The 16,335-nt window shown below is 43.9% G+C and overlaps 1 protein-coding gene across 1 annotated transcript in view; it reads right to left on the bottom strand.

The window, feature by feature from the left end:
* Window positions 1-1,080: 1,080 nt before the first annotated feature.
* Window positions 1,081-16,335, bottom strand: part of LOC139260133 (ankyrin repeat domain-containing protein 31-like) — a 294,522-nt gene continuing 279,267 nt past the window's right edge. The window contains exons 21-24 of the mRNA XM_070876378.1: window positions 9,391-10,618; window positions 4,699-4,839; window positions 3,552-3,696; window positions 1,081-1,380 (exon numbers count right to left, since the gene is read on the bottom strand). Coding sequence (XP_070732479.1) covers window positions 1,229-1,380; window positions 3,552-3,696; window positions 4,699-4,839; window positions 9,391-10,618 — 1,666 coding nt within the window. The 3' untranslated portion in view covers window positions 1,081-1,228. The remainder of the gene's footprint in view (window positions 1,381-3,551; window positions 3,697-4,698; window positions 4,840-9,390; window positions 10,619-16,335) is intronic.

Genomic DNA, 16,335 nt, shown 5'->3' on the forward strand with positions numbered 1-16,335 from the left:
AACAAGCCAAGAGCTACGCACTGTGCTAGCAGAATACGTAGCACTCACTCTGACCTCTGTGACCCGGTTGTTCATCCCTTTAAATACCGGCCCGGCAGTGGCCAATGCAGGTATGAACGCCTGCTTTCTCTGGCGAGTTGAGCACCAGCAGTAAGTGAGGCGCAAAATTCGAATTTCATGTGCAGAGTGCTAGCAGGCGTTGCACGCGTACTGACGTCACAATCTGCCTGCCGCTATGTGGTGAGGTGGTAACTGTTAGCGCCGCCGCTTAAAGTGAACCGAATTTCGCAGCTGCCGCAAAAACTGCCGTGCCCGGGCAGTAAGCCATGAGCGACGCTTTATCGCCACTCCGGGGCACTAATGGTTGGTGCTAACCAGCCAAATTTCATGCCCAAACTGTTTTAAAATAGTGATCCCTAAACTTTCAAAATGCATCTTTCACTTCAGTGTAAATGGAGTAGTGATGGTAAAAAGGTCAATCTCCGGTGAAGCACATTTTCCTCACAAATAATTCAATATCATTTATTCAGCTAAAACATACAGTTCAGGAATAACAAACCCATTAAGTGTTATATGCAACAATTGTAATTGCATTACATTGTAATATGCAAACCATTTTTGGTAAAGCAAACTAGAAAGACCAAATGACAAACTCTGAAGCTGAAATACATCACAAATATAAATATCCTGACTAAAAAGTCATATAACCAGCCAAATACTGTCTTTCAACTTATATAATTGAATACAATTGAATTAAACTGAAACATGCCAGTTTCTGCAAATTATGTTTTTCAGACATGTATTCATAGTTTTATCATAGTTCTTCTTAACCTTTCACTGGCATTTTGATAATAATCGTTTAATTTTCCCTTTTCATGAAGGTAAGTGGATGATTTCAACAGAAGATTTTTTTTAAATGGAACAATAATGACAAATATATGGTGCTGGTGCAACCATTTCACAAAAGCTCAGTTTTGAAATTACAACCAAACTTACAATGGGAAAATATCCAAACCAAACCAAATAGGAAAAACAGTAACTAAACATTAACTTCTGTTACAGCTAATACTGAGGAAGTTTTTAAAAATCAGCATTGTTTAAGAAAACTATTACCACTGATCCATTGTTTTTGCAACACTGGTTTGATAGTATCTGTGAAACTCAATTGTTAAAAAGTGGACATTGCCCCGATTTATCATTGCGACACTCATTTGTCTAAAGAATAACTTTAGAAAATCCACTCATCACACTCTGTGTAGAACTTCCAGTGCCGATCCATGATATGACACGGCAGGAATTCTTCATTTCTTATAAGGAGAATCTCTTGAACCTGCATAAAGCTGCTGCTGGCTTTCTCTTTCTGAGTCGTGGAAGAGGTTTCTGTACAGGGTTTAAGAATGATATATTTGTATAAACACTCTGGTTTGAAAGGCAACAAATGATAATGGTGTAGGAATCACTTACAGAAATAGCTGATTCTTCAACCCACAAACAACCAACAGATAAAGAGACATAATCAACATCAACATTAGATGTACCAGTTCTAGACCTGCAGTACTGACTAGCCACTACCATTGCTGTTTATAGTATGATAACAAAATAAGGCCCTAATACCAGATTCATGCTAAATGTTAAAGGACCAAAAATTCCTTGGGACTCTATTGGAGGCTGTACTAAGTCTCAGCTGTTTCTGAAAGTTTCCTGGTTGTTTTCTAAGGGGCAGAATGACAAATGATGGACAGAGGGAAGAGCCGGGGTAGGGACTCCCTACAGCAGAAATTCTTGCTCCTTAAGCTGGACAGGGATCTGGCGTACCTATAGAGACCACTGCTCCAAATGGGGTGAGCCACACTAGGTTCTACTGGTGGAATCCAGGCCAGGGTAACATGCTGCAGAGAGCATGGGGTGATATTCAACTGTGGTGTGAATTGGACAGGCAATGTGTGGGACCAGCAGGAGGACCGAACCATTTAAATGGTTAGACCTCATCTGCATAATATCGGTGAGTTGCCATGCTCAACTCACTGATTGGGGGTGAGCGGGAAATCTGGTTGCTCCTCCACAGTGCCACGCTGGAAGTGTACGCTTAAAGGGGTGGGGGAGGGGGTGCAATTGGTATCTGAAAATTGCATTGGTGTCTTACAGTCAGTGTTGGTACCCAATTTTAATATTTTAGTAAGGCTCCCACCTATTTTGGGCAGGAGCACTGGCTGTCTATTTCGAGAACGGAGTTGGGTTGATCTCAGTGAAATCAGGATCAGCATCCAATCCTAGCTCTACCAATCCATCACCACCCTTGATTCCATGACTATCACTGAGCTTGTTCTAGTCAAAAAGTCACGGATGAGCCAGAACTTTCTCCAGCTTAACAGTGGCAAGACCAAAGCTATCTTGTTTCCTCCCCAAAAGATAATCTTCCCAGAGCCTATGATTCCATCCCCCTTCAGGCTACTTGCTCAAGTAGAATCTGATGGTGCACAACTTTCTCTCTGTTTTTTTGTCTTGGTGTGGGGCGGGGTGGAATTGATTGTGTGTGTAAGTTTCATCATGCCAGGATGGGACAGCCATGTTGTTTTTTTTCTGTCTTTCACTTTTGAATGTTAACCTCGGTGTCCTGCTTGACCTTGAACTAAACTTCAATCCCCATATCCCATTCACCACCAAGACCATATATTTCCACCTATAAATATAAAATATTAAAACATAGAAGGAGTCCATTGAGTTTATTCATTCTTCCAACTCTGGGCAGAACCATCAGCCACCTTGCCCTACACTCTAGACATCTCTACCTAACCCCCTCCATCTTGCTATCTCCTTTTCCAGCTCCAAATGCCTTCTCAAAATCTACCTCTTCGACAATGTCGTCAGTCACCTCTCCAAATTCTTCTCTGAATATTGCTCTGTCTATATTTGTCTTTGTGAAGCAATGCTAAAGGCAGTATATAAATGCAGGTAATTATTTTAAAATAAAGGACTGTGCATATCCAGTCCAAAAACAATCCAGGTCTTAATTTGTGAATTGTTGCAGCAACAAATATGAATGCATAGTTAGACAATCTTTAATTGTATCTGCAAGAAAATGCACTCTCGCTTGGATCACTATGAATTTTTCTGTCCACAGCAGGAATATTTAATTATCTTGAAAGAAAGTTTATCAAAGTCAGCTTATTTCAGGACAGGAGGTTAATGACAGTGAAGAAAGGGAACAAAGGGTTTTCTAACATATTAAGTAAAAGATTCAGCAAAAATTTAAAAAAAAATTGACTGCGATATAAAAAAGGTTAAATGTCCATATTTTTGTAACTTCAAAGAACTCCAAATAGTGGATATGCATAATTTTTATGAGGATCCAAGCAATACCAATTCAATGGAAATCACAAAATCATAATGCATCTATAACATTAATCTTTTCACAGTTCTTAGGCAGTTACATTGCTGTTTAATCATTACAAATGATCAGTAAATCATTCATATCAACTTGAAGATAAAATCAAAATAAATGGCATAGAATAAATTGTTGCTGGTTGCTGTAGCAGTCATATAAAACACACCTGTGAAAATTCTGCGATGTGGAGGTATTGAAGATGTCTTATCTGTTAATGTGGTTGACTGTGAAATAGGCCGAGTCTCTGGAGCCTTCGATGATGATTTAATCATGGAATTGTATTTTAAAAGTTCTTTTTCTCTGTATGTAACCTAAAAAGTGCACAAAATTCAGCAAAAACTTTTTAAAAAAATTGACTGCATATAAAAAAAGGTTAAATGTCCATATTTTTTAAGAAATCCAAATAGTGGATATGCATAATTTTTATGAGGATCCAAGCAATACCAATTCAATGGAAATCACGAAATCATAATGCATCTATAACATTAATCCTTTCACAGTTCTTAGGCAGTTACATTGCTGTTTAAATCATTACAAATGATCAGTAAGTCATTCATTCAGCTACGGAGAATGCAAAAGATTCGATAAACGGCACAACAAAGATCTGGGAAAGCCCGTTTCACTGTCCAAGACATGGAAGCAACGGAATCAATTTTAACCAGTCGCGGCTTTTGGACGGGCAGCGATAGGGCATGTGAAGCACACTCGCTGGCCTGAATTTCAGACTCAGGGTATTTTAATTCCTGGGTCTCGTGTAAATGTCGCCAGTCCATTTCCTGCCTGGGGTGAAGAGGGTACAAAGCGGGCAGGTGGGTGGCCATTTAGTCCCCTGTTGGCATACAGGTAAGTGGTTGGGGTCTGTATAAATCTGTGTGGCTTTCGCCTACTTTAGGGGGACACTTCATCCGCCTGGAAAATGCAGCAAGTTAAAATTGAAAATGGTCAGGCTCAATGTTCACCCTAAGGTGCATGACCGCACAGTGATCGGCGAGGTCCCAGGCTACCGCTGGAAAGGGCCCGCACAGGGAAAAAAAATGAGAGGGAACATTGGTCAGGATCTGAGTGGGTAAATAACAGCCGCGTTTTTAAGTGCCCCCCTGCCCAGTTTCTGCCAAGCATGTCGGGTTAAAATCGACCCCAGCATTTTACTTTGATCTTTGGACGCCATCTAAGCAAGCCCTTGACTTTGAAATGTGCTATATTCTGAGTTTTGAAACTGCAATTTTTTAAAATATATATATTGGAGAATATCTAACTACAGTTCAGCAAATTATTACAGTAATTTTGCTCTCTGTAGTTTTTAAACCTAGTACCTTGCTCCATGCAAACTTTCGGCTGACTGGTATTTGGTCTCCCAGAAGTGCTTTTATCCAATGCGCGGGATTATGATAGATCGCTCCATCTTTACTTCTAATTACACCACTAGCCAGTAGATCAGCTTTATAACAAGCTCCCTAAGGACAAGAAACAACTTTTCTTATTATCTGGATTTTCTATTAACACATATGTAAACACGAATATAATGATCCACCATTTATTCACTGGTCATAAATGCAGAATATACACATTCAATATTTATTCATGAATGCATGATAGGTAGTCAAATAAAGCATATGGGATGTATTTTACTCTTTTGGAAAGAAGTGGTGAATGAGTGTTTTTCTGACTGGAGACGTCTGCAGTGGAGGTCTTAGGACCATTGCTTTTCACTGGGCAGACACATGGCAGATGCAATTTAATGCAGTTAAGTGTGAAATGATGCACTTTAGAAGGATTAACATGGAGAGACAGAATAATCGCGCCTAATCTAAATGAGGGGGGTGCAAGAACAAAGGGATCTGCGGATATATATTCACAAATCCTTGAAGATGGCAGGACAAGTTGATAAGGTGGTTAAGAAAGTATATGGGATACTTGGCTTTGTAAATGGAGGCACTGAATACAAAACAAGGAAGTTATGCGAAACCTTTACAAATCACTGGTTAGGCCTCAGCCTAAAGGTTTAGCATAACTCCCGGGAGTCACAGTTTAGGAAGAATATCAAGGCTTTGGTGAGAGGACAGAGAAGATTTACTAGGATGATACCAGGGATGAGGGACTTCAGTTATGTGGATAGACTGAAGCTGGGATTGTTCTCTTTACAGCAGAGCAGGTTAAGGGGAGACCTAAAAGAGGTATTCGCAATTATGAGGGTTTTTAATAGAGCAAGTAGGGAGAACCTGTTTACACTGGTAAGTGGGTGGGAAACCAGAGGTCACTGATTTAAAATAATTGGCAAAAGAAATAGAGGGAAAATGGGAAGAAATTATTTCCTAATGGCTTTGAGCAGAATGGTTTTTATTTGTTCTCAGAATGTAGGATCTCAAATGAGGTGACATAGATCTGAAATTAAATGTAATAGATTTAGAACAGGGAACAGGAACATTTTATTTACACAGATGGTTGGGAAGCTATAAAATGCATTACTGCAACTGGTGATTGAAGCAGACACTATGCCAACATTTAAGAATTGGTTAGATAGGTAGTTGAAGGAAAGCGAGATAAAGGGATTTTTATTTATTTATTCATTCACGGGATGTGGGCGACGATGGCAAGGCCGATATTTATTGTTCATCCCGAATTGCCCTTGAGAAGGTGGTACTCCCACAGTGCTGACTTTGTTGTAACAGTTTTGGTACAACTGAGTGGCTTGCGAGGCCATTTCAGACGGCAGGTTAAAGTCAACCACATTTCTGTGGGTCTGGAGGTTACATATAGGCCAGACAGCAGATTTCCTTCCCTAAAGGACATTAGTGAACCAGTTATGTTTTTCCGACAATCTGGTAGTTTCACAGTCATCATTACTGATACTAACTTTCTTAAAATTTCAGATTTATTTAATTAACTGAGTGTAACTTCCAACGCCTTGGTGGGATTTGAACTTGCGTTTCCAGATTAGTGCAGGCATCTGGATTACTAATCCAGTAACATAACCACTATGCTACTGTACCCTTAATATGGAAAGAATGCAAGTATATGGGATCAGTAGCATGACTCATGTGGCCAATAAACACCAACTGATTGGGTCAAACGGCTAGTGCCTATGTTCAAATTTCTAAGTAATACTATGAGTTAGAAATTCGGGTATTAGCGATTTTGTCTGTTTTTGGGCGATAATCGTGGAGTTTTTTTTTAGCGCCGGGGTAGCATTATCACTGGACGTCACAAAATTTGCCAAACAGTGACCAGGGATAGCACTAAATCCGGCCTTGCACGAGTAAATTTGTGCGCCGGAGCCGTAATTTGCAGAGGTAAAGTCGGACCTTCTGCGCATGTGCGTATTTTTTTCCTCGATTTTTTTTTTCTTCTTCCCACAATTCTGGTCAGCTGTCAGGGTGCATCCACGCGTGCGCAGTACATCCAGGGCCGAATCAGGTGGTTTTCACAGACCAAGCAGCCACGATGGAAGGGGACTCCAGCAGGCTGAGAGCCAAAAGTTTAGCTATAAAGCAAACGAGGCCCTGATTGCAGCTGTACAAACCAGATGAGCGGAATTTAATAGGAGGGGCAAACCCCTCCCAGCTGTGCCAAAGTGTCTTTGGACCAGCGTGACTGAGGAAGTTTCCTCAGTCGATAATACCAAGAGGGACCATCAACAATGTATGAAAAATTTCAATGACCATTGCAGAGTCGTGAGAGTAATATTTTTATTCATGCACTCGTTCGTTACTTAAATTGTAAATCTGACATATGTTGGTATAGGTAGGCTTAGTGTTGTACCTTATTTGCCATGAATGATCGTTACATATTAGTAAGGCTGCTTTTTGACATCTTAAAAGATGTTTCTACACTTCGATGTCTTCTTCATGAACCACGTGCAACTTCCAGGGCCATTAAACAGAGGACTGTATTAAATGCACACAGTATGGTATAAGTGCTTTGATGGCTATCTGTGTGTGCCACAAGAGCAGAAGGGCCCTCTGGTAACCATTCCCATTGTCATCTTTGCAGGGAAAGTTGTCGCATAACTGCCAGGAGCAGTGGCGCACAGGCAGTGATCTACCCCAGACACTGCCGTTAACGGACCGGGAGGAGCGCGTCGCAGCTCTGATCGATGCCTCAGGAAGGTCAACTACCTGTTCGAAACTGAGGGTAAGTCCTGCAAAATCCCCGGACTGCGTTGGGGCAATGTGATGCAGTGTCTGTGGGCTAGGATTGGGACAACGTGATGCAGTGTCTGTGGGCTAGGATTGGGACAATGTGATGCAGTGTCTGTGGGCTAGGATTGGGACAATGTGATGCAGTGTCTGTGGGCTAGGGTTGGGACAATGTGATGCAGTGTCTGTGGGCTAGGGTTGGGGCAATGTGATGCAGTGTCTGTGGGCTAGGGTTGGGGCAATGTGATGCAGTGTCTGTGGGCTAGGATTGGGGCAATGTGATGCAGTGTCTGTGGGCTAGGATTGGGACAATGTGATGCAGTGTCTGTGGGCTAGGGTTGGGGCAATGTGATGCAGTGTCTGTGGGCTAGGGTTGGGGCAATGTGATGCAGTGTCTGTGGGCTAGGATTGGGGCAATGTGATGCAGTGTCTGTGGGCTAGGATTGGGACAATGTGATGCAGTGTCTGTGGGCTAGGGTTGGGCAATGTGATGCAGTGTCTGTGGGCTAGGGTTGGGGCAATGTGATGCAGTGTCTGTGGGCTAGGGTTGTGACAATGTGATGCAGTGTCTGTGGGCTAGGGTTGGGCAATGTCATGCAATGGCTGTGGGCTAGGGTTGGGCGATGTCATGCAGTGTCTGTGGGCTAGGGTTGGGGCAATGTGATGCAGTGTCTGTAGGCTAGGGTTGGGGCAATGTGATGCAGTGTCTGTGGGCTAGGGTTGGGCAATGTCATGCAATGGCTGTGGGCTAGGGTTGGGCGATGTCATGCAGTGTCTGTGGGCTAGGGTTGGGGCAATGTGATGCAGTGTCTGTAGGCTAGGGTTGGGGCAATGTGATGCAGTGTCTGTGGGCTAGGGTTGGGACAATGTGATGCAGTGTCTGTGGGCTAGGGTTGGGACAATGTAATGCAGTGTCTGTGGGCTAGGGTTGGGCGATGTCATGCAGTGTCTGTGGGCTAGGGTTGGGGCAATGTGATGCAGTGTCTGTGGGCTAGGGTTGTGACAATGTGATGCAGTGTCTGTGGGCTAGGGTTGGGCAATGTCATGCAATGGCTGTGGGCTAGGGTTGGGCGATGTCATGCAGTGTCTGTGGGCTAGGGTTGGGGCAATGTGATGCAGTGTCTGTAGGCTAGGGTTGGGGCAATGTGATGCAGTGTCTGTGGGCTAGGGTTGGGCAATGTCATGCAATGGCTGTGGGCTAGGGTTGGGCGATGTCATGCAGTGTCTGTGGGCTAGGGTTGGGGCAATGTGATGCAGTGTCTGTAGGCTAGGGTTGGGGCAATGTGATGCAGTGTCTGTGGGCTAGGGTTGGGACAATGTGATGCAGTGTCTGTGGGCTAGGGTTGGGACAATGTAATGCAGTGTCTGTGGGCTAGGGTTGGGCGATGTCATGCAGTGTCTGTGGGCTAGGGTTGGGGCGATGTCATGCAGTGTCTGTGGGCTAGGGTTGAGGCAATGTGATGCAGTGTCTGCAACGTGCTACATACATCAGTCCAAAGGTTTTCTTCCAGCTGCGAAATCCCAGGTAGCAGGTTTTCAGCCTGCTGCTGAAGACTGACACAATAGGAAGGAACATAGCAACAGGAGGAGGCCATTAGCCCCTCCAGCTTGTTCCAAATTCAGTTTGATTATGGCTGATCTTTATCTTAACCCCATTTACCTGGCTTCGTTCCATATCCATTAATATCCTTACCTAACAAAAATCTATTGAGTTTTGGGGGTAGACAATTCCAAATTTCCACTACTGATAAATCACAGTAGTCTAACAGCTTGGAGAATCAACAATTTCTTATACATACTATAGATGGAAGGAGCACTTTATACTAAAAACATTTTTTGCCATAATATTGTTTCCCTTTCATGATTTACCTGCAGTTTGAGTCCCAGAACATCTTCTCCTGGCTGAATCAATCCATGTGTGATTAGATCTGATAAGTATAACAGTTTTCTCTGTCTATTTCCTTTATCCTTTGGTAGAGATTTTGAATCATGTTGCCTCCCAGACAGAGTAGAAGCACTCACCAGGCTGTTATCTTGATTATTGCTAGTATCCTGCGTGGCATTTACCGGCATTGTGCACTGGTTGTTTGGCTGAACAACATTTAATATTCTACTATTCTGGAATTTGCCACTTGGTGCTGCAGTGTTAAACAGTAAAATCTGTTGTTGATTCCCACCCCTCTGTAATGTACTTGGCAAGTCAATGAACTGATGGCTGGACTTCAGTTGTAATGTTTTGGGTTGGACAATATGATAGCTCTGCACTGAATTCTTCGGCAGAAATGTTATTCTTGGTTGTGTGACAGCTGGAGGAAAATGACTGTTTTGATTGTTAGAGCTGGTTTGCATTAGACTTGTGTCCATTACTTCCTTATGATTAGCACTGGATTTTTCAGTGTTCAGCAGTGCATAATTACTATTAATTTCAGAATTCGTTTCTGGATTATTGATTGACTGTGTGGTATTCAAAAAAATATTCTGGCCAGAGCTACTGCATGCTGTTGAATCTACGCGGTCAGTTTGGCTTGTACTTAATGTTTCCATTTGAACATGTGATGTTTCTGAAGAATGTGGCTGTAAAGAATTTGCTTCTGCTTTGCTTGAGACAGATTTAGAAGTACTTACTGTACATATATTGCTGTCTCTACTTGCCCCAGCAAGAACACAAGCTGTATCAGATATTTCATTGCGACATCCAGCTGTATATTCCTGCAGAGCATCCGTTCTATTCGTATCCTGATTGGCAGCAATACATGTCTTTCCCTGACTCAAACAACTTTGCTTTTGTATGCATTCTGGTTTGTGAGCTGGACATGATTTTCCAGAACTAGCACTGAGTTCTTCCCACTGATTCGAAAGCTGTCCTTCACTTGAACTGGTGTCTGTACTGATGCTGCTCTCAATAGTGCAAGTCAAACTTTTAGCCGGGTTTACTGAATTATTTTGCTGGATTTGTCGCAGTTTTAGGTTGTATTCTTGCAACTTCTGATCTAATGTTTTCCGTTTCTGTAGCAGATTTAGAAATTTTCTTTGCCGAGAGGCCAGAGCAGTTACTTGTTTCTGTAGCGTGCCCTGCCTGAATGATCCTGGAGAGACCCTGTAAAATAAGTAATGGGAAAAACCTGATACTTGTTATGCAGCATGTAGTTGTTAGCAAATGGCGACATGTTTTAGAACAGATTACTTAAGTTACATTTATTATTGTTCTATTGTTATGTACATGTTACTTTTATTTATTTTTTTGAGTTAATTAATTTTAATTTACCACAGCCCCATGACAGATAACAGGTACAGATGTCATTATAAATAAATTCAAAGGGGGAAAAATTCATGTTCGGCAGCAAAGTTGTCGGTGTCACCGGAGTTAACAGCCGCTGAAATTGGCTGCAACACTAAGGGGTCAAGTTTCGGACCCCCGCTAGAACGGCGCGCATCTGAGAGATCCGCCTAATTTATAGAACAAAAATTGCGCCGAATACTTACCTCGCGATTCTCAGATATCTGTATGCCCAATTCCACCTTGGCGCCGCGCAGCAGGAGCTGCCGGGGGCAGAGCTACAGCCCCGTGCCGAAAACAGTGCCGGCAGCTGTGCGCGTGTGCAGTAGCTGCCGGCGTCCTGTTTCCGGGGCGACGACCCTATCCCAAGCCGAAGGGACGTCGCCCCTATCCCCGGCCGAGTGGCCTGCGCATCTTGCCTCTCGCTGGGGGCGGGCCCCACCCGAACAATCCCTGGTAGCCGGCGTCGTCGTTGTCGTCGGCGGGGCCCTCCCGCCCGGCCTCTTGCTGGAGTCCTCGGCGGGACCCGGCTTCTTCGTCCTCTTCTCTCTCCCCTCCCATCTTCCTCCCTTCTCCCCCCCATCTTCCTCCCTTCTCCCTCCCATCTTCCTCCCTTATCCCCCCCATCTTCCTCCCTTCTCCCCCCCATCTTCCTCCCTTATCCCCCCCATCTTCCTCCCTTCTCCCCCCCATCTTCCTCCCTTATCCCCCCCATCTTCCTTTCTTCCCCCCCCATCTTCCTCCCTTCTCCCCCATCTTCCTCCCTCCCCCCCATCTTCCTCCCTTCTCCCCCCATCTTCCTTTCTTCCCCCCCATCTTCCTTTCTTCCCCCCCATCTTCCTTTCTTCCCCCCCATCTTCCTTTCTTCCCCCCCATCTTCCTCCCTTCTCCCCCCCATCTTCCTCCCTTCTCCCTCCCATCTTCCTCCCTTCTCCCTCCCATCTTCCTCCCTTCTCCCTCCCATCTTCCTCCCTTCTCCCCCCCATCTTCCTCCCTTCTCCCTCCCATCTTCCTCCCTTCTCCCTCCCATCTTCCTCCCTTCTCCCTCCCATCTTCCTCCCTTCTCCGCCCCATCTTCCTTTCTTCCCCCCGATCTTCCTCTCTTCCCCCCCATCTTCTCTCCCCCGCCCCTACTTCTCCCCCCCATCTTCTTCTCTCCTCCCCATATTCTTCTCTCTCCCCCCCCCATCTTCTTCTCTTCCCCCCCCCCCTCTTCTCCCTGGTGCTGCAGTCGGAGTAGAATTAAATTTTTATTTATTGAGTGATTTTTATTTTTTTATTTTTATTTTTTTTAATTTATTTGGATTGATTTATTTATTGATTTATTTATCATTTATTATTGATGATGGCTCTTTATTTGTAAAAGTGATGTGTTTCATGTTTGTAAACCGCCCCCCGCCCCCATCTTTCGTTCCATACGCCTGATTTCTAAGTGTAGGCAAGGTTTTTCTGAGCGTACAAAAATCTACACTTACTCCATTCTAAGTTAGTTTGGAGTAAGTTTTCGCTGCCTAAACTTGCAAAACAGGCGTAAGTGGCCGGACACGCCCCCTTTTGAAAAAAAAATCTATTCTAAAATGAAACTATTCTAACTCACTAGAACTGGAGCAAACTAAAGGCCGAGAATTGCAATTTCTAAGATACTCCATTTTAAACTAGTTAACATAAGAACATAAGAATTAGGAACAGGAGTAGGCCATCTAGCCCCTCAAGCCTGCTCCGCCATTCAATAAGATCATGGCTGATCTGGCCGTGGACTCAGCTCCATTTACTCGCCCTCTCCCCGTAACCTTTAATTCCCTTAATGGTTAAAAATCTATCTATCTGTGACTTGAATACATTCAATGAGCTAGCCTCAACTGCTTCCTTGGGCAGATAATTCCACAGATTCACAACCCTCTGGGAGAAGAAATTCCTTCTCAACTCGGTTTTAAATTGGCTCCCCCGTATTTTGAGGCTGTGCCCCCTAGTTCTAGTCTCCCCTACCAGGGGAAACAACCTCTCTGCCTCGATCTTGTCTATCCCTTTCATGATTTTAAATGTTTCTATAAGATCACCCCTCATCCTTCTGAACGCCAACGAGTAAAGACCCAGTCTACTCAATCTATCATCATAAGGTAACCCCCTCATCTCCTAGTGAATCGTCTCTGTACCCCCTCCAAAGCCAGTATATCCTTCCTTCAGTAAGGTGACTAAAACTGCACGCAGTACTCCAGGTGCGGTCTTACCAATACCCTGTACAGTTGCAGCAGGACCTCCCTGCTTTTGTACTCCATCCCTCTCGCAATGAAGGCCAACATTCCATTCGCCTTCCTGATTACCTGCTGCACCTGCAAAACTAACTCTTTGGGATTCATGCACAAGAACCCCCAGGTCCCTCTGCACCTCAGCATGTTGTAATTTCTCCCCATTCAAATAATATTCCCTTTTACTGTTTTTTTTCCCAAGGTGGATGACCTCACACTTTCCAACATTGTATTCCATCTGCCAAACCTTAGCCCATTTGCTTAACCTATCTAAATCTCTTTGCAGCCTCTCTGTGTCCTCTACACAACCTGCTTTCCCACTAATCTTTGTGTCATCTGCAAATTTTGTTACACTACACTCTGTCCCCTCTTCCAGGTCATCTAGGTATATTGTAAACAGTTGTGGTCCCAGCACCGATCCCTGTGGCACACCACTAACCACCGATTTCCAATCCGAAAAGGACCCATTTATCCCGACTCTCTGCTTTCTGTTAGCCAGCCAATTCTCGATCCATGCTAATACATTTCCTTTGACTCCGCGTACCTTTATCTTCTGCAGTAACCTTTTGTGTGGCACCTTATCGAATGCCTTTTGGAAATCTAAATACACCACATCCATCGGTACACCTCTATCCACCATGCTCATTATATCCTCAAAGAATTCCAGTAAATTAGTTAAACATGATTTCCCCTTCATGAATCCATGCTGCGTCTGCTTGATTGCACTATTCCTATCTAGATATCCCGCTATTTCTTCCTTAATGATAGTTTCAAGCACTTTCCTCACTACAGATGTTAAACTAACCGGCCTATAGTTATCTGCCTTTTGTCTGCCCTCTTTTTTAAACAGAGGCGTTACATTAGCTGCTTTCCAATCCGCTGGTACCTCCCCAGAGTCCAGAGAATTTTGGTAGATTATAACGAATGCATCTGCTATAACTTCCGCCATCTCTTTTAATACCCTGGGATGCATTTCATCAGGACCAGGGGACTTGTCTACCTTGAGTCCCATTAGCCTGTCCAGCACTACCCCCCTAGTGATAGTGATTGTCTCAAGGTCCTCCCTTCCCACATTCCCGTGACCAGCAATTTTTGGCATGGTTTTTGTGTCTTCCACTGTGAAGACCGAAGCAAAATAATTGTTTAAGGTCTCAGCCATTTCCACATTTCCCATTATTAAATCCCCCTTCTCATCTTCTAAGGGACCAACATTTACTTTAGTCACTCTTTTCCGTTTTATATATCTGTAAAAGCTTTTATTATCTGTTTTTATGTTTTGCTCCAAAAAAATAGAAAACATAGAAAATAGGTGCAGGAGTAGGCCATTCGGCTCTTCGAGCCTGCACCACCAGACACAATAGGAGTATCTCAGGCCGAAACTTGACCCCTAAGAGAGCAAAATTGGTCTGGGGGGGGCATGGAGATGAAGCACTTACCTTCCCTACAACACCATCCTAGTGGTGTTGCTGGAGGCATTGGAGATGAAGAACCTGTCCAGGTGCAGCGTTCGAGCCTCTTACAGCCTCTGGAATCGAGGCTGTGGAGCTCAAAGAATTGTGGGTAATCAAGAGATCTGAGAACTACAGGGGCCATGCACACTGAGGCAATACAAATGAAGTGGAATAATGCAATATTGAGCCCTGTCTAACTTTTAAAAATATGTAACATTAAAATGTCCCAAATGTGAATATTCAGCTCTTAAAATTGAATTACCTTCCTCACCTCAAAAAATGGGGAAACTGCCTCAGCACTAACACAGATGGCTCAACAAGGCAGAGAAGGGGCACCCAGGGTCTTGCCCCCAGCACTGCAGCTTTGTGCAGGGGTCAACATTGCAAGACAGACCCTCTACCCACATGGGCCAGGAGACCCTCTAGAAAGAAGGATGTGGGAGTACATCATAAGAACAAAAGAAGAACATAAGAAATAGGAGCAGGAGTAGGCCATTTGGCCCCTCGAGCCTGATCCACCATTTAATAAGATCATGGCTGATCTGATCATGGACTCAGCTCCACTTCCCTGCCCGCTCCCCATAACCCTTTACTCCCTTATCGTTCAAAAATTTGTCTATCTCTGCCTTAAATATATTCAATGACCCAGCATCCACACCTTCTGGGGCAGAGAATTCCACAGATTTACAACCCTCTGAGAAAAGAAATTCCTCCTCATCTCAGTTTTAAATGGGCGGCCCCTTATTCTGAGACTATGGGCTAGAATTTGCACCGCATCTCTCCCGGTTTCTCGGCGGTATTGGTCGGTTTGGGCGAAAACTGGGTCGGCGAAAATGTCCATAAAGAGTTCCGCCGGCGGTTTCGAAGTACCGCTGGGGAGCGGACCGCCGGCGTGCACCGTCCATAGACCACTATCACCGATTTTTGACTCAGCAGTGACTCGCAGGCAAGTAGAAAAGAAACGCCCATGAGCATACAAAGTGGCCAAAACTAGTGGGAGGACAGAAGACTGGGAAGCTTTTAAAAGCCAGCAAAGAATGACTAAAAAAAGAATTAAGAAAGGGAAGATAGACTATGAAAGTAAACTAGCACAAAATATAAAAACAGATAGCAAGAGTTTCTATAGGTATATAAAAAGGAAAAGAGTGGCTAAAGTAAATGTTGGTCCCTTAGAGGACGAGACCAGGGAAGTAGTAATGGGGAACATGGAGATGGCAGAAACTCTGAACAAATATTTTGTATCAGTCGTTACAATAGAGGACACTAACAATATCCCAACAGTGGATAGTCAAGGGGCTATGGCGGCGAGGAACTTAACACAATCACAATCACTAAGGAGGTGGTACTCAGTAAGATAATGGGACTAAAGGCAGATAAATCCCCTGAACCTAATGGCTTGCATCCTACGGTCTTAAGAGAAGTAGCGGCAGGGATTATGGATGCATTGGTTGTAATTTAGCAAAATTCCCTGGATTCTGGAGAGGTCCCAGCAGATTGGAAAACTGCAAATGTAACACTCCTATTCAAAAAGGGAGGCAGACCAAAAGCAGGAAACTATAGACCAGTTAGCCTAACATCTGTGGTTGGGAAAATGTTGGAGTCCATTATTAAAGAAGCAGTAACAGGACATTTGGAAAAGCAAAATTTGGTTAGGCAAAGTCAGCATGGATTTATGAAGGGGAAGTCACGTTTGACAAATTTGATGGAATTCTTTGAGGATGTAACGAACAGGGTGGATAAAGGAGAACCAGTGGATGTGGTGTATTTGGACTTCCAGAAGGCATTTGACAAAGTGCCACACAAAAGGTTACTGCACAAGATAAAAGTTCATGGGGTTGGG

The sequence above is a fragment of the Pristiophorus japonicus genome, chromosome 1, assembly GCF_044704955.1.
Source record: "Pristiophorus japonicus isolate sPriJap1 chromosome 1, sPriJap1.hap1, whole genome shotgun sequence".
Lineage (NCBI taxonomy): Eukaryota > Metazoa > Chordata > Chondrichthyes > Pristiophoridae > Pristiophorus > Pristiophorus japonicus.